The sequence below is a fragment of the Stylophora pistillata genome, chromosome 4 (assembly GCF_964205215.1).
Source record: "Stylophora pistillata chromosome 4, jaStyPist1.2, whole genome shotgun sequence".
Classification (NCBI taxonomy): domain Eukaryota; kingdom Metazoa; phylum Cnidaria; class Anthozoa; order Scleractinia; family Pocilloporidae; genus Stylophora; species Stylophora pistillata.
This window is the reverse complement of record NC_142522.1, coordinates 8,131,370-8,149,175: the sequence shown is the minus strand read 5'-3', so window position 1 is coordinate 8,149,175 and position 17,806 is coordinate 8,131,370. Positions and strand designations below refer to the sequence as shown.

The 17,806-nt window shown below is 42.4% G+C and overlaps 2 protein-coding genes and 1 pseudogene across 2 annotated transcripts; 1 reads left to right on the top strand and 2 right to left on the bottom strand.

The window, feature by feature from the left end:
- Positions 1 to 5,735: 5,735 nt before the first annotated feature.
- Positions 5,736 to 6,326, bottom strand: LOC111345188 (uncharacterized protein K02A2.6). The gene has a single exon (XM_022952460.2). It carries the CDS (start codon positions 6,324 to 6,326, stop codon positions 5,736 to 5,738), a length of 591 nt encoding a protein of 196 aa, XP_022808195.2.
- A 356-nt stretch (positions 6,327 to 6,682) lies between these two features.
- LOC111337921 (uncharacterized protein K02A2.6) lies at positions 6,683 to 9,457 on the bottom strand. The gene has a single exon (XM_088757819.1). The coding sequence runs from the start codon at positions 9,455 to 9,457 to the stop codon at positions 6,683 to 6,685; it is 2,775 nt and encodes a 924-aa protein (XP_088613945.1).
- A 1,160-nt stretch (positions 9,458 to 10,617) lies between these two features.
- LOC148732244 (uncharacterized) lies at positions 10,618 to 12,543 on the top strand (annotated as a pseudogene).
- The last annotated feature ends 5,263 nt before the right edge of the window (positions 12,544 to 17,806 follow it).

Genomic DNA, 17,806 nt, shown 5'->3' with positions numbered 1-17,806 from the left:
CCCTCGGCTATTGTCTCGCGCGACTCTTACACTTCTTTCGTGCTTAACAACCTTCCGCGTGCATCCATAACTCATTGATCAGTATTGTACGTTGTGGTGTTTACCATTTGTTAATTAATTTTGCTTTTTTTATTATCGACGAGAAAATTTACTGACAGAATAACTGCTTTTTATTCTTGTAACTTTGACGACGGCTACCTGGAGTCCTTCCATTCTTCAAGAGTATACCATCGAGGAGAGCAAACTAGATTCTACATGTAAGTATTGCAACCCAGTCATTTATTGCCTTTCGCCTCAAAACATAATTTAGTCACTTTTCTGGCTGTGTTAAGCTCCCCTATAGTTAATCGTTAACTGAAGGGCGACTTAAGTATTTGGATGGGACTCGCTAACAATTCAAGGTCCTTGCAACCAGCGATCGAAATGTTGTCGAAGCGAACGCTTCGCTTAGTAAATCCATCTTGTGACTAAAGAATCAATACTCGAGCCAACCGTGATGAAATTCACACCTAGGATATGGACGTTGTTTCATATGATCACTAAACGACAGCCCCAACGTTCTCTCGCGCAACGAAGACACCCGCGCTTTAAAGTTGCATGTGAGTCCTGTTTATCAAAACACTGTGTCTCTAATACCGCAAGTGTGCGCATATGTGTCTGCCATCGGTTCTCTCTCGGGTTCCGTTCGCGTTCAATTCTTTTTTCATGTAATTCGGAGAATTGTGCGCGATTCAAGACCAATATATCCTCAAATGTAGTACCAGGTAAATTTATGTGGAAGGGCTCTTCTTGTTGTGGATTGCCATGTTTACGCAGTTTTCATGTTGACCTAATAATACCTTCATTGCAGTAAATGGTTTGAACCCGGGGGTAACATGTGAAGGTGTACTCTGATCGTCCGGGTGAGTGTAGTCCTGAGAAGGACTGTTGTCGGTGGTAGTGACTGACGTTTCGACAACCTGTGAGGAAGTCATCATCAGAGTCAAGTGACTCTTGACTCTGAAGATGACTTCCGCACAGGCTGTCGAAACGTCAGTCACTAACACCGACAACAGTCCTTCTCAGGACTACACTCACCCGGACGATCAGAGTACACCTTCAAATACCTTCATTTACCACATGTCCAACCTTGGAAGATTCGCCGTGTTGCAGCTTTGACGTGGGTCATAATTTTGTCGTAGCTTTGACACGTGTCAAAATTTCAACTTCATCCCTTTGACATACAGTTTCAGTGCAACCACGTTATTAAATATTTAAGTAATAGCGAAAACGCCAGCATAAAAAAGGCATCGCCCTTTGACAATCAAACAACACGTTGTGGAGTGTCTTTTATTTACCTCACGATCAGTATGAAATACGTGGTGATATGTCTTCAGTCTATGCGCCAAGCTTCGTACCATGTGATATTCGGTTATAAACTAGACTGCTGCAGCGCAAATTTGTTGTGTCGGGTTTAAGTCGAGAATCAACAAAGCAAACCGCGGCACTGAATTTTGGAAAATGAGTTGGTTTTTGGCAAAATTATTTTGTCTTACTGGCTCGTTCGTTCCAACAGATACACGGGAAAAAGAAACTCTGAGGATAATTTGATTTATAAAAATTTAGGTCAATTGGCCATCGTAGAGATTTTCTACCGCAGACGTTTCGAGTGTTAGCCCTTCGTCTATCTGACCCTATCTGCTTTGAGACATTTTTGATACACTTTGCAGTTAGCCCGCGAACTTTATCCTCTGCAGCAGGCGGGCCAAATACGCTTTCATCTGTCGTCCCTGGAAATGATGACATCAATATCTGCTCGGCGTAAGCATTAATCTTATTGGCTACGTTACTCAAAATTGAAAGTTGAAAATTACCAGTTACACCTACGGATAAGCCTCTTGTAATGTTTTTGTAGAACATTTTCAAGGATTGATATTTCGAGTATTTTTAGGTTTACCTTGTGTTTTATTAAGTCTCGCCTTTTCGCCCCTACGTGCTATTTTGGCAGATCTACAGTTTTGATCATTTATTTTTAGTGTGTGCTTGAACTTGGCTCAGTTCTTACCGTGCTAGGCATTTTAATCGGTTGTTATGGCTGAGGATAACTAGTTTGCTAGGCGGTCATGTTTGGGTTGGTAAAACTGACATTGAGTTTTACCCGCACTGAATATCCTGTTTTGGAAATTCCCACGGTCAGCTAACCCAAACATGTCTGTGATTTTTACATTAAATGAGAGGGCACTCTTCGCTGAAGTTAGAAGAGAAATAACTGTGGTAGTAGAAGGTAGTAGAAGGTAGTAGCAACAATAGAAGAGAAGAGAATAAAAGGAGAAAAGTATAGAGTCTTAGTACCTCTTGTTAATTCGCCAAGCGAGTGGTAAAAGTCCACAACAATGTCAAATTAACCCAGACGTTTTATATAGCAGAAAACTGTCTTCGAGTGAACAATGACTGACACCGTCACTCGCTAGACATACAGAAAACTTGTATTCAGGGAGGTTAGACTGGAGAAATAGGTACCATTCCGTCAAAGGATTTCCTATCTGTTTACTTCAAGTGTTCGAATGATGTCATTTCAATTGTCTCGTTTGTTCTCCCTTAATCAGGGTAAACCCAGTCTCGTGCTCGCACAGCGCGACTTTTGCATTGCTCGCAGTTCTATCGTTTAGTCCTTGAATAATTGCAATACAGAGTTTGTGATCAACTACCATTTCAGTTTTAACGTGTCGACCAAGTAAAAAGCAAACGGACGCAGCGATTGAGGTTCGCAGGGAAAGGACTTTTAATTATGGTTTTTCTTTTGACTTGGGGCCTCCTCTAATCTTGCGTGCGCCACTTTTTCATAAATTCTCCGCTGCCTGAGATCGTGTAGGCTCGATTCCCAGCCGCTTTTCAGGAACCGGAGCCGGCGCTCCTCCCCGAAGCTCCTCCCCCTTCTTCGTCTCTTCTCGGAGAGGAACGAAAATAACCGGACCCGAGAGAGCGGCGGAAATCGAGCCCAGAGATCGTGGGGAAAGCTATAGGTAAAGCCTATTTACTACAGGACTTGAGCTTGTTACCACACAGGCAGCCCAAGGGTACTGTGCATGATTTTCGGGTGTAAAGGTCATTAACGGGAATACCTAACAATTTAAGATTAAAAAAAATTAAAAAAGAAATAAAGAAAAAGTAAAAAGGACAATTAAGCGAGAAATATAACGTGTCAAGTCTCCTTACCTTTTTTCCGTAGCTGCTTTGTCGCTTACTGTGCTTTTGACGCTCTTTTGGCGATTTTCTTTGGAACGAGTGTTGTGCTATTAGAGATCTTAAGATCGAGGTTTGGCCATCTTACCGCAAACGGCAAACCGCGGTTTGCCGGTAGCGGTTTCACGTTAGCCGTCTGCCCATATTTGGGACTTAAGATTCGCGGGTGGTAGCACTGATGAATTATGAGAAATTAGTACAAAAACAAGATGGCTGCTGCCAAAAGGTGATATGTGGATTAATGTGTTTGTTGGATTTTATTGATTACTTAATGAGAGCAGAACACTAAATCTTTGATCCTCTTTAAATTAGGCAAGACCGCAAAGATTTGTTTGAAATTATGCAGCTGGACGATAGTAGTTCTGAAGGTTCGTCGTCGAGCAATGAAGATCTCGATTTCTTATTTCTTGAAGCAGCTTTGTATGCTTGGCCATCTGAACAGAGCCATTAAGGAAACAAAATAAGCATTCATGCTTTCACTTATCATTGGAAATTGGCTTTTGTTTAACCTCAAAGTAATCCGACCGGCATAACAGTTTTAACAACAAATAGCCGGCCGCCATGTTTGTTTTCATTCATTCGTCCACTTCTATTTTAGCTGAGAAATCGTCTTCAAAATTACGTTTCTAAGAGAAAGAATTCGATAATTAATAAGCGAAATAGTTTTAAAAAGTAATATTTCCACTCAAACGTGGGATTTCGATGTTTTGGGTGCAAAAAAACCTTGCGGTAAATCACTTACCTCTAGAGCGTGGTCCAGCCGTACAAAACGTGAACCTGAAACTGCAAACCTGACAGCAAGGCACTGGTCACGTGCCTTCTTGACGTTCGCGGTTTGTGAGAAATTTGCCTAAAAACCTCGATCTTTAGGTCCCTATTATCCCTATTATTAGTAGCACAACACGGGTTCCAATAGTATTCTAACTTGTCTTTCTGTTATTACTTCCACAGCTCTCAGTCAACAAAGGTTAATGGCGGCAAGATTGACAAGGAGGTACCTCTTTTGATTCGTCGTAACTGTGGTCACGGTGCCTCACCTTTGTTTTACTTTCACTTCCTTTGTACATTGTTTTCCATTTTCAGTTATTCCGTGTATATTTGTTATTTTATTAGGTTCGCCAGTCATTTTTGTCGTGTCACATTTCATATTTTCGTGTTCATTTAATGCATTGTTTCTATTGTTTGGTATAGCTTTTTCTGCCGTAGTTTTCTTGTCGCCGTTGTCATTATGTTTTAGTCGTCGTAGTCGCCACGTAATCTTGTAAGTTTCATTATTTTGTTCGTCATTTTGCCTGTTTTATTTGTATTTCGTTTTGCTTTCCAGTTCTCTATATTTAACTTTTATGTATATTGGCTTTTAGCGAATCGCCAGTAAATAGTGCGAATTTCGGATTTGTGGATTTCGACTACAGTAACAATCATTTGTGTCTTTATAATCCTATCACTTCGGTTGATTACCTCACCCAGGTATGTTTGATCGAGGAATTTGCTCTTTTAAGAATTAAAATTAGAGAGATTTAGCATCGCGTTTAAGTGAAACGGCAAACGTCAGCTTGCTCTTTCACGTTTCGCGTAAAACAGCGTGAACCTTACTGCTTTAGCTCTGCGTGAGCTGACGTCATGGTGGATTTGAAGACGCCTTGTATGAATTGCAAGGAATAGTCTTAGTGCCCTTTTCCTGGCACTTAACTTCTACTCTGTGAGAGAAAAAGTAAAGAAAATCTTACATACACGGCAAACGCGAGACTGGTTACCTTCACGTAGAAACAGGAATGCGCAACCGGCAAACGTGAAAAAATGGCGGGAAAACAAGGTCAGATGATCACTCTTGCCGTTCCGCGTTTCACGTAAACACGGTGCTAAATCTCTCTATTGAATGGTAGCAGCCGTGCCTGTTGTGTATTCCGAATAAAAGGCCAGGAACACAGTAACCAGATCAAGATGGCGGAAGAACTGTTTTTAATCGAAAAAGCAGAAAACCTCGTGTACAATAGCAAATATGGAAAACAGGTCTCGTGACACTAGCTTCTATGTAGAACAGGGAAACCAAAATTAGGAAAAATCTAGCAATTTCCTCCCTTTTAAGACTCAATAATACACGAAAGAAAAGAATGAAAAGAAAGAATAAAACAAAATTTAAGAAACAAAGTTCAAAGTATCTAGATAACATGTTGGTACTGTGACCACAGAAAAGAAACAACACGGTTCCCTCTAGCCGCAAACATAGTCCTTCAACTTAGGAGGTGGTTTAACCAAACGACAGGCACGGGTGGTAATCAATTCAGGTTTCGGATCTAGTTGATGACTTTGTGGTTCTGGAGGGGAAAACTCCCCAATGGGCGTCACAGCCTAAGGTGGTGCATCCTTCCACTCAGTCTCCGTAGCTACAGGCGGCGTGCCATGTTCGACCTCCTCCGCAACAGCACAATCATCAATCGTTTCCGCGTCAGGTGGGCAAAGGTCGCTATCCCGTAGCTGCTCGACATGACGTTTCCAGGTTTGGTCATTTACCTTCACTTTGTACAGAACTGGACCCGTTTGTTCAATGACGGTGCCACGCGCACCCATTTTGGACCTCTGCGGTAGTTGCGGACCCATACGTTCTGGTTTTGGTCAAAAGACTTCAAAGTGCGGTCATTGGACTGGAGCAACTTCTTGTTGACTTTCCTTGTAACATCCGGCTTAATCAGGTCCAACCTTGTCTTAACATTCCGACCTAGGAGAAGCTGTGCAGGGCTAAGCTCAGTATTGGCGTGTGGCGCTGATCGATAAGCTAACAGGAACCTATCAAGCTTGTGTTGCAGGGTTCTACTGGACTTGTCAGCCTTAACTCCTTTCTTGAAACTCTGTACTAATCTTTCCGCCTGACCATTGGTTGATGGATGGTAAGGAGCACCAGTGACATGCTTTATACCGTTCGCACTTGTAAATTTCCTAAAGGTTTCAGACGTGAACTGTGGACCATTGTCTGACACCATCTGTTCAGGGAGTCCCATGCGGGTAAACAGAGAGCGCAGCGTGCTAACGGTTTCTTCAGCAGTGGTGAGCTCCATCACGAAACTCTCCGGCCACTTGCTGTGGGCATCGATCACTACCATGAGCATCTTTCCCTCGACGGGTCCGGCAAAGTCAATATGCAGTCTTTGCCAGGGAAGGGAAGGGTACTCCCATCGATGCAAGGGTGCACGGCTGGATTATTTGCCAACTCTTGACATCCGTCACAGTTTCGGACGGCCCCTTCTATGTCCTTGTCAATGTTTGGCCACCAAACAAAACCCCGGGACAAACCCTTCATCTTGACCATACCAATGTGACCCTCGTGAAGCGTTTCCAAACCTCTTTCTATCAGTTTGGCTGGGACGACTACTCTACTACCCCACATTAGAACCCCATGATGAATTGTGATTTCGTTACCGCGATGGGCATAGGGAATGAGCTCTGGGTGAAGTTCGGTTCCTTGCTATCCTGACTGCACAAGCTCCAGAACACGGGAAAGTACTGGATCCCTACGGGTCTGCATTCTCAAGTCGTGCTCTGTAACGGGGAGGGCCTCGACAACGGTGGTATGGAATGTTTCAACTTCATCGGGCTTGTCAGCGGGTGCTGATGGTTGGGGTAGGCGAGATAAACCATCACAATTGGCATGTTTCTTGGTACCTCGGAACTCGATATTGTATGAAAAAGCTCCTAGGAAGAGGCACCAACGTTGAATCCTTGCTGCTGCCGTGACTGGCACAGCCTTCCCGGGGTCCATTATGAACTTCAAAGGCTGATGGTCGGTGGCCAAGGTGAAGTGGCGACCCTCCAGGTACATTTGGAACTTCTTCACACCCCAGACCAAAGATGGTGCTTCTTTCTCGATTTGTGAGAACTTTTTCTCTGTTTCGGACTGGGACCGGGACGCATAAGCGATAGGACGCTCTACTCCCTCAGCGGTACGGTGTGACAAGACCGCTCCCAGACCATACGAGGAGCTGTCTGTGGAAAGAACTAGTGGTGAGTCAGGGTCATAGCGCATCAGAACCCTATCCTGTAGCAACATTTCTTTCACCACAAGAAAACTAGCTTGTTCCGCAGCTCCCCACAACCACTTCACGTCTTTCTGTAACAGCCGATGAAGTGAAGCAAGATGAGTGGCCAGATCGGGCAAGAATTTGGCGTAATACTGGACCATACCAAGAAAAGCACGCAGTTGAGTAACATCCTGAGGTTTCGGCATCTCAGTGATAGCCTTTACTTTCTTTGGAGATTGATGCAGTCCTTCTGCAGAGATGACATGTCCTAGGTACTCCACGAAGCTTCTAAGGAATTTACACTTTTCTCGGTTGGCTTTCAAATCATACTCTTCCAGCCTCTTCAATAGTGCGACTAACCGCTCAAGGTGTTCCTCTATGGTATGACCGGTTATAATGATATCATCCAGGTAACAGAAGACCCCTGGTAGTCCTTGCAGGATCTGATCCATGGCTCGCTGCCAGATGACTGGCGCCGAAGCTACACCATAAGGAAGGCGCTGGTACTGGAACAAACCACGGGTTGTGTTAATGGTGAGGAAAGGCCTAGAGTGCTCCTCAACCTCCATTTGTAAGTAAGCCTGACGCAGGTCAATGACGCTGAACAACGTTCCCCCACCTAGGCTTGCGTAAATATCATCAATGCGGGGAAGTGGGTACTCGTCTACCTCCAGCTGTGAATTGATGGTCACTTTGAAGTCACCACACACTCTTACACTACCATCCTTCTTCACAGGTGTGACAATTGGAGCAGCCCACTCACTAGTAGCTACCTTCTTTGTAACTCCTTCAGCTTCCAGCTCTCTCAATGCTTCGTCCACTGCTGGTTTACGAGCCAGCACTACTGGGCGGGCTTTCCAGAATCGAGGCCGGGCATCCTCTTTAACTTGGATCCGTGCTTGGATATTCTTCATCTTGCCCAAACCTTCAAAGAAAACATCTCCATGCTTACTCAGGACATCTTCCAGGAATGGAATGGTGTCGGATGTTTCCAGACGAAGTAAGGGCCAGTCCAGATGGATAAATTCCAGCCATTCTCTGCCAAAAAGGGTGGGTCCCTCATTCTTCACTACATATATGGGAAGTTCCTTTGACTGTCCCTGACACTGCACAGTCACATGGCAAAGCCCCATAGGCTTCACTGACTCTCCTGTGTATGTGCGCAGCTTCAAGGAGGTCCTCTTTAAAGGAATGTGGCGGTGGTAATCCAAATACACCCTCTCACTCATGACTGACACCACTGAACCTGTATCCAGCTCCATAGTCACTGGGCGGCCTTCAAGGTAGATCTTAAGTGAAATGGGCTTTTTGTTTTTAAAGTCTGAGACATGGTACAGGTTCCCAAATTCTCCATCACTTTCTTCGGAATCATCACCCTCCATGACATTTATTCCAGCCTCAGTCATCTGTGAGGTGGCCTGTCTCTTCCTACATGCTCTCTGTGTATGTCCAATTATGCCACAATGAAAACAGCGTTCTTTCATGAAGGGACACTTTTGTGAGTTATGTGACCCTGAACAGCGGTAACAAGGTTTAGACTTCTTACTGTCCTTACCCCGGGGACCCTCGGCCTTTGGTGGTGGCTTGGATATGGCTTGTTCTTCCCCAGTTTTGACAGTGTCAAGTTTATTGATTGGGGCGCCTGGCCCTTGTTCTCCCTGAAGCACCTGAACATCTTTATTAGCCTGCTCAATGGCCAAACACTTTTGAACCGCAAGATCAAAAGAAAGGTCGGCGAGTTTTACTTTCAGCAACTCCGTAATCATCTTCGAGTCGCGGATACCTGAAACTAATCGGTCACGAAGGCGCTCGGTTCGCATGGCCTCTCCAAACTTGCATTCTGTGGCCAAGTGCTTCAGAGTGACTACATAATGACTAACTGACTCACCGGAATTCCTGGCTCGGTTGTCGAACTCATACCTCGCAACCAGCGCTGATCTTTCAGGTTTCAGTTGTTCCCGCATTCGCTCCACGATGATCTCATAGGTAATGGCGTCATCTTTCAGTCGTGCGGGGGCCACTAAATCCTTCGCCAATTGGTAAGTTTCCTCCGGAAGGTTCGTCAAAAGGACGGCCTTCATTGTTTTAGGTTCCTTGATTCCATTTGCAAGAAAGTAAAAATCCAGTTGTTCGGTGTAGGACTCCCAATCCGCTCCCGCCACAAACTTTGTCACTTTGCCGATGGCTTGACTCGTGTTAGTGCTCGGTGCTTCGTCCGGCATAATTTTTTTCCCGTCGTCTCTGTCCCTTTTTGGACGTGATTGTACGACCCACTCTTGTTAACCGCTTGTGCTTGATCAAGGGTATCCTATCCTCGTCGCCACTTGTTGTGTATTCCGAATAAAAGGCCAGGAACACAGTAACCAGATCAAGATGGCGGAAGAACTGTTTTTAATCGAAAAAGCAGAAAACCTCGTGTACAATAGCAAATATGGAAAACAGGTCTCGTGACACTAGCTTCTACGTAGAACAGGGAAACCAAAATTGGGAAAAATCTAACAGTGCCTACTTGTACATCAACTTCAAGTGAGAAATGTAATTGTGGTGAATTAATGAGAAATTGTTCTGATATGAATGGTAGAATATTACTTCCTCATAATTTAAAACACTGTGAACAATTAGAGATTATAACAGTGTATTCTCTTATTGTGAATTATTAACCGAAGTGAAGATGAATAGTGGTGGACACTTACCGAGCCGCGTAGCAGCGACGTTTGGTACCGACACTGAGATACTAAATAATTGTTTTGGTATATAATACACAGAAACCGAAAAAAACTTAGTCTACTTCTGTCAATATACCCAAAAAAATGATCGGAAATTAAGTTGTAAATTGTAAACATTTGTGGTGTGCCAATAAAATTGTAAATTTTCAAAAAATCTTCTTACGATGATCAAGAACGGCTCGTCAAAGATTTCCTCTAGTCGCCGGATATTCTTATCATCAACCATTTTTTTTCATGAGTATAATATAAATACCGTAATTCTCAACCGATGGAACTACATATTTTAGGTAATTCGCAGCGGCAAGGCTCCAGGTCGAATGTTTTAGTTCTGGTTGAGGTTTTTTACGGTAGCAATGCTCAAATGCCCAGTGGGAACCGTTTCTCGAAGGTTCTGTTAACTTAACGGGCCCGTAAAGATGTTAAAAGTTGTTCATATCATAAAAGAAAACTTTGAGCTTGAGAAACAAAATAAACAGGACAAAATGCAGGACAAGACAGGGTGCCAGAACCTACTTCTCAATTAGTTAAAATTTGATTCTAAGCTATGGCTTCGGGCTTGTTAAGTTACTGAGACTTTCGAGAAAAGGGACCCAAACGCCCTTTTTGTCCACCATGATACCAAAACTAGAAGATAAGATGTGAGACGGAAACTTATTACCTCTTCAGATATATCGGGGCCCCACTTGAAGCAATGATAGAACGGGAGAAAACTGAAACCTCGCTGAGAGAATCCTTTGGAAAGGAGCTTCACGAAATCCACTCCCAACTGCTATATCTCCTAAATCATAAAAGTATACCCTCACCAGAACTTGTTAAAAAAGTTGGAGAACTGGCAAAGCACTTTGACGGCACATCAGAAACTACCACTCTAAATAGTGAAATAAACAACAAAAGTTTGGAGGCGTGTCCTGAAGAGTACAGAGGAAGTAAATTTGGTTATCCGTTCCATGCCAACGGCTGGTTTCTCACCAACTGTACCAATGCCAAACCCCTGAGAGCTGTAATAAGTATTTTAATAAATACCGTTGCATATCCTCAGGAAGATGAGAAACACATTCGCAATGTATTAAAAGGTATCAATGATACCTACCCAACAGTTCAAGTTTATGTAGCAACTCGTAGTAACGATATCGTGGAAGTGACCAAAAGGTACGAAAACTTTGACGTGGTAAAAGTCGATGAAAATAATGGAGCAAGAGTGTGGATCACACTCAAAAGGTAAAGCTTCCACTCCTTATTTACTGGCGGCACGTGATGTGGTTCACTTTTCTTGGTTCACTCAAATAGAGAGACAAATTCGAGTGGTTAGTCAGATACCAAATGTTCGAGGTGCCGGGGGAGCATTTCGGAATATTTCTGGTCATTGGAAAGCAGGATGTATGGAAACCAAGCTACTAAACTACTTACTGAAATATCAAGAGGGCTACTATCACTCACAAAATTCGTGCATGTTTTGTGATTATCTGCAGGGACCTTTTGTTACAAAAACAGATTTGTTTAAGCTTGACGAAAGTCTTCCAAACGAAGTGATATTTGAAGACTGGTTCTAGCGCATTAGAAAGGATGGCCATCAGATGATGAACTCCCCCGATGCTATGTATGTCGCTTCAGATTACACTTCGTATTCCAAAAGCACCAAAACAGATGTCTGGACACCTTTGGCAAGAAAGTGGGGTATTAAGCGGGTACTGTTGCCCCAGGGGGTCAAATTTTTATTCTCTTGCGACGAAATTGGCGTCTCTTGCAGGATAACTCACGAACTACTCCCAATTTGTTGCCTGGAAGAGTATGCGAATACATTAGTAATCCTTCAAAAGTTTTGTAATGGGCGAAATATTTCATTTGAACTTGAATCTGGTTCTGTTCTTGGTGGTGTGAAGTTCAATGGTCTTCTCCTGTATGACGCCGACGGAGACCTCGTCATGTTGTCAACACAAATTGAATTATTCAGCAAAGAGGAGACAAAACAGTATTTTCGGAGTTACGGTATCTCCCTCTACGGGTTTAAACCACCACATTTTGACAAAGGAATGAAAAAGTTAATTCATGGTTACACGAACATTGGTTTCCGTGGTTTTTACTTCGAAGTCTGGGGTTTGTGGAGTTTAAAGAATTTGCACCAGCCCCCACCGGGGCTACGAAACCCTGAATCGTTCAGCAAAGCAGATATAAGAGGTAACTGGATAAACAAGGCATTCAGTCCTGGTTGGTATGCGAGGGGTCGATATGGAAGAGAAGTTCTCAAACATTCCCAGTCCTGGATAAAACTAAGACTTAACAGCTTCATGCCGTGCAATAGACCAAAGCATCACTCATGTTTAGACAATATGCTCGGCGATGGTAATATTCCTTTCTTTGAAGATTAACTGACCCTGTTTTCATTGTATCCTTCCGTGCGTTTCCTTAAGAGGTAACCCACAGACGCACTTCAACGCCGAACCGTCAGCTAAAATTATGCAACTTCGGGAACTTCGTACGGTACAACGCGATGCAATCCCGCATTTAAATTTTGTGTGCCAGTAGATGGTCCTTTTATCTCTTGAAAAATAATAAAATCTTGTTATGTTGTTACGTTTAAGTCTGAATGGTGACCCGTCGAAATTTAGTACTTCGCGTCTTTTTCACGGAGGTAAAATAAAGGTCAACTTCAGTGGCCCGGATGAAGAGGTCTGCTATGTATACTTACAAATCTTAATATACATCATCTTTAAGCTTTATCGTGAATGGTTGAATGGTTTGAATGGTTTATTCGAAATCTTAGGCTGAATTGCTAAGGTTTACAATGTTATTAGGGTTGAGATGGACGTCAGCATTATCAGGCGCCTCTGGCAGCCGCTTTAGTCCTTGTAACGACCTCAACTTTCCTCCCACACATCTCACCCCAGGGCAGGGGAGGACATCCATCACACAGTAATCTTGTGCGTGGGAAATTAACGTCTCCTACCCCTAACCCTGCAGAAGACGGGACCTTTATTTATTCGTCCGTATCCGAGAAGACTAGAATATCTATCCATTTCTTGATATTATAAAAAGGTAGGAAATTCTCCTCAGTTATTTTAAGACCATGATTATTGGTCTGGCCGGAGCTCGAACCCTCGACCTCCCGCACAACACAATCCGGCGCTCTAACCAATTGAGCTAACCAGGAGGCGGTTTATCCTTTTGTTTTAATTCCTCCAACTCTATCTTGGCCCGCCATAAGCGGCATGTCCAGGTTTAAAAGGAGTTTGGGCTATTTTTGTCAAAAATGCAATGTGAACCCCTGAACAGCTGTCACGACCTATTTAAAGGCCTTTAAAAAGGTCTTATTTAAGCTTTTTTCTTGTAGTTTAATTCCTTTAAGTTTCTTTCTTGGCTCGCCATAGGCGTGGCGTCTAGCTTGAAAAGAGTTCGGGCTGAAATGACAAAAAATGTAGTGGGATTCGTTGAACGGTTGTCACGCAAGAGGTTAGAATAGTACCTTTAACAACAGCAGCATCCTCCGACCTCTTACTTTGTATTATGAAAATTGCAGATTTGTCTTCCAAGGAATCCTCTACGCAGCTTCAAAATAGGTATATGTAAAAGAAGGAATGCCTAGAACAAACAACTCAAAATGACCAAATACATTGCTTTGTATGCTTTGCAAATACCTTTTCGTCATTTACATGAAATTCAACTTCACCGTTCACACATTATGACAGGTAAAACAAGAAAATAAGAAAGAGTAACAGTGAGAGTGGCATTGAAAGTGACTGCAACATTGTTAGAGACAATGCCAGTGACAGTGACATTGAGTTTAGCAATGACAGTTACATTGAAAGTGATAGTTAGAGTGGCAGTATAGATACGTAGAGGGAGACATTAGCAGTGAGTGGACAATGAAAGTGACAGTGACATTGAGTTTAGCAATGACAGTTACATTGAAAGTGATGGTTAGAGTGACAGTATAGATACATAGAGGGAGACATTAGCAGTGACTGGACAATGAAAGTGACAGTGACATTGAGTTTAGCAATGACAGTTACATTGAAAGTGATAGTTAGAGTGACAGTATAGAGACATAGAGGGAGACATTAGCAGTGACTGGACAATGAAAGTGACAGTGACATTCGCACTGACAGTGGGAGTAACAGCAAAAGTCATTGAGACAAATAGAGTGATAGTGACAGTGACAGCAACAGTGACTTTGATAGTGAAAGTGACACTTAAATTGGCAGTGGCAGTGATGGAGAAGTGGAGACAGTGGAGGTGAGTCCGATTCAAGTGGGTATTTGCTACATTAATTGGGTATTTGCGACCCGAGTAATAGTTCGAGCCAGCGTTCATTCCGCTCATCGGCACTTCCCATTGCCCCAAGCAACGCCTAGCAACGCCATGGCGTCGCTTTCGAACGCACAAACATCATTGCTTTCTAGCCAATGAAACAAGTTTATTTTTATCCCCTGGCAGACACGAAAAGGTTTGAAGATGGCGGCGAAGGACCAAGGCTGCGATCTCCACGAAAGACGGGCGCCGTTTTGCTTGTCAGAATGAGAAATTTATTATTAATTTTCGATCGTCACCACACCTAATGCTGCTATAACTGTAGTCATTTTCTGGCTCATATGGAGGAAAATCAGAAGTTTTCGCAAGGATTTGGATGCCAGATAGTGAAACTACAGTGCCAGAAGGTAAGCGTCTGGAGAGGTAAGCGTCTGGAGAGATTTTCGCTTTCAACGCTAAATTTTATTTTCTTAAAGCGCTCACAGCCTAGCAACGACGCCATATTGAAATTGATTGTAACGGAATCAGACTTATACTTTTGAGAAGTTAAGTATTTAGGTCTCAAACGTTAAAATTTATCTCTAATATGAATTTGTTTACTTCAATCGTACATAAGAACCTATTTATATTCTCGTTGCGGGGATTCTACACGGGGTTTCTGATTGCAGTTTAAACTTAAGTATTTATCTTCCATTCTTCTTGTTGTTGCCACGAAACGAAATATATATCTTGGGTATAAAGCTCGATTTTCTTTTTATATACGGCCAAATTAAGTTATTCACGACTCAAGATGTTGCTGTTTGCGTTTTAAATTTTGTCGCCTTCTCAGCTCAGGAATGATTTCTCTATTTTCAGGGTATGTTTTGACATAGTGCTCCTCCAGCATCTTCTTCAGTCTAAACTCATCGACTTGACTAGATCGTCGATACTGTCCATCTTCACTGTTTTCAATGGATTTTTTACAAATATCCTCTTACCCGGGGTACCTTAGTATGTGTGAAGAGTTGGTGTTAGAAGACTATGGGGAGGACCCGTTGAGAGAGATTCGACTAGGTTCCAGGTTGTGTCGCCTTCTCGGCTCAGCAATGATTTCTCTATTTTCAGGGTATGTTTTGACATAGTGCTCCTCCAGCATCTTCTTCAGTCTAAACTCATCGACTTGACTAGATCGTCGATACTGTTCATCTTCACTGTTTTCAATGGATTTTTACAAATATCCTCTAACCTGGGGTACCTTAGTATGTGTGAAGAGTTGGTGTTAGAAGACTAGGGGGAGGACCCGTTGAGAGAGATTCGACTAGGTTCCAGGTTGTGTCGCCTTCTCAGCTCAAGAATGATTTGTCTATTTTCAGGGTATGTTTTGACATAGTGCTGCTCCAGCATCTTCTTCAGTCTTGAGGAATCAGGTTTAACTTGGAGGAACTGCGTGGAGAGCCCGACAAACTCATGACGTATTGACTCGCCGCCCTGCTCGCCAAAGAAAGCCAAGAGAAACTTTCATCTTCTTCTAAACTGAACTGCGTGCTCTTTAAGCAGTGTGCATCTTGGGTGGAAATGTAGCTGTCTGGAAGTTAGTTCGGAAATATGTCATCTTCCTCGACGTCTTTTTCCACGCTTATGCCGAAATTGTCTTGAATAAACTGGACATTCGAAGAGCAAAGATAGCTGGACTCTTTATAACCTTTAGATTTAGCTAGTTTTTCCCCACAGATTCGGCAAAGGTCGGCTAAATACTTTGTGTTTGTCTGACATGCCGTGACAGTGAAGAAATACCCAGATATTAAAAACAGTCGCCACGGCGTTCAGCGAAAATCTCAGTCTGAAAAATTGTTAGCTGAATACCTTTGCTAAATGCAATACTAATTAAAAATGGTACTAGTGTTAAGAGGAAAACTTCCAAAGACACAATATCGTGATTCAAACTTCCCTTATTTCGTAACATGGAACGCGCGCCATGATTCACATGAACCAGACGCAAGGTTACGAACTACGCAACTCATATTTATGGAGCAAGAGTAACGCGTAGGCTGTACAGCGAAGCGTCAGTGAAGTATTAACTGAGATATTAACGTGAAGATTAATAAGTTAATTAGATTGCGCGGTCGCCAAGCTAATGTCCAGATATGAAGCTCTGAAAGCGCCGCAATGATAGCCTCCTGCGGAGACGTTCTTTTAGGCATCGTCACGCAATCATTCCTCCCCCACGTGGGGGAGGAATGATTGCGTGACGATGCCTAAGAACGTCTGCGCAGGGGGCTATATTAAGAAAGATTGGCCTTGACCTCTCGCGTGACAGCCGTTCAACGGATCGCATTAGATTTTGTCATCTTCGCATTGCATTTTTTGACAAAATAGCCCGAACTCTTCTAAACCAGGACGTGTCGCTTATGGCGGGCCAAGATAGAGAATTGGAGGAATTAAAATAAAAGGATAAAGCTTTAAGATGATGTATATTATGATCTATAAGTATATCTGGCAGACCTCTTCATCGGCCACTTAAGTTTATTTATTACAATTTATTTATTTATTACAAATTCACTCCACAAGAATACACAAACAATTAGTATTAATTACATTTAAGGTTAATAAAAACCATAAAAGGAAAAATTGTGGAGAAGGAGACAACCAAAAGCGATGACGCACCATACAAGGGATGCCCCCTCTAATTAAAAAAATAATAAAAAATAAAATAAAAAAATTTTATTACAATTTATTTATTACAATTTATTAAAGTTGATCTTTATTTTACCTCCGCGAAAGAGACGCGAAGTACTTTGTTTCAACGGGTCACTATTCAGACTTTACGTACCAACATAACAAGATATTATTACTTTCCAAGAGATGAAAGGACCATCTGCTGGCAGACAAAATTTAAAAGCGGTATTGCATCGCGTTGTAGCGTACGAAGTTGCATAATTTTTCATTGCTTTACGAGGGGGACAACGGCCATTTAGGCGTATTTTGAACTTTTCGATTTTACGGATAAAAAAAGCGCGATAGAACTTTATGATATAATTTTCGAAAAAGATTCATTAAAAGCCCTTTAGAAAAGTAAAATGAATTACGAAATTTTGCAATTTTCGGCAGATTCTCGATATTTATGGTCAGTGGCTCTTAAATCATTTAGTGGTGCTGTTGACGGTTTGTAGATTTAGGTCCTCGATATTGTTTGGTTACGATTGCTCAAACGTGTTTTACATTAGCGTTCGTTTGGTTTTTTGGCATTCATCTCTCCGAAGACCGAATTGCTCCAGCATTTGCAATTTAACTCAGAGCAAAACCTAAGTAGAAGAACGGATTCACTAATGCTGCAAATCAACGCGATCGAGCTTTAAACTGACCTGGAAATTTGGATTACAAAGTCGCAAATGAGACTCAAAATATAGCGATATATTTGGATTTTATTGTAACCCATTGACATAGATTCTTCTTGAATACCTGTGTAAGGATTAGCGTACGCTATACATACATCAGTGAATGCACAACTATGATTCCTATAACCTGTTCACTATTTAAGGGAAAAAGAAAATGAATTTTGCAATATCTAATGAGCACAAGATTGATTACTGCCCAATGTTTTGTTTCTGAAGCTCCAAGTTT

Bases quoted from the DNA above. Each gene is read 5' to 3' on its own strand.
- LOC111345188 (XM_022952460.2), bottom strand. From the start codon at position 6,326: ATGCTCATGGTAGTGATCGATGCCCACAGCAAGTGGCCGGAGAGTTTC.
- LOC111337921 (XM_088757819.1), bottom strand. From the start codon at position 9,457: ATGCCGGACGAAGCACCGAGCACTAACACGAGTCAAGCCATCGGCAAA.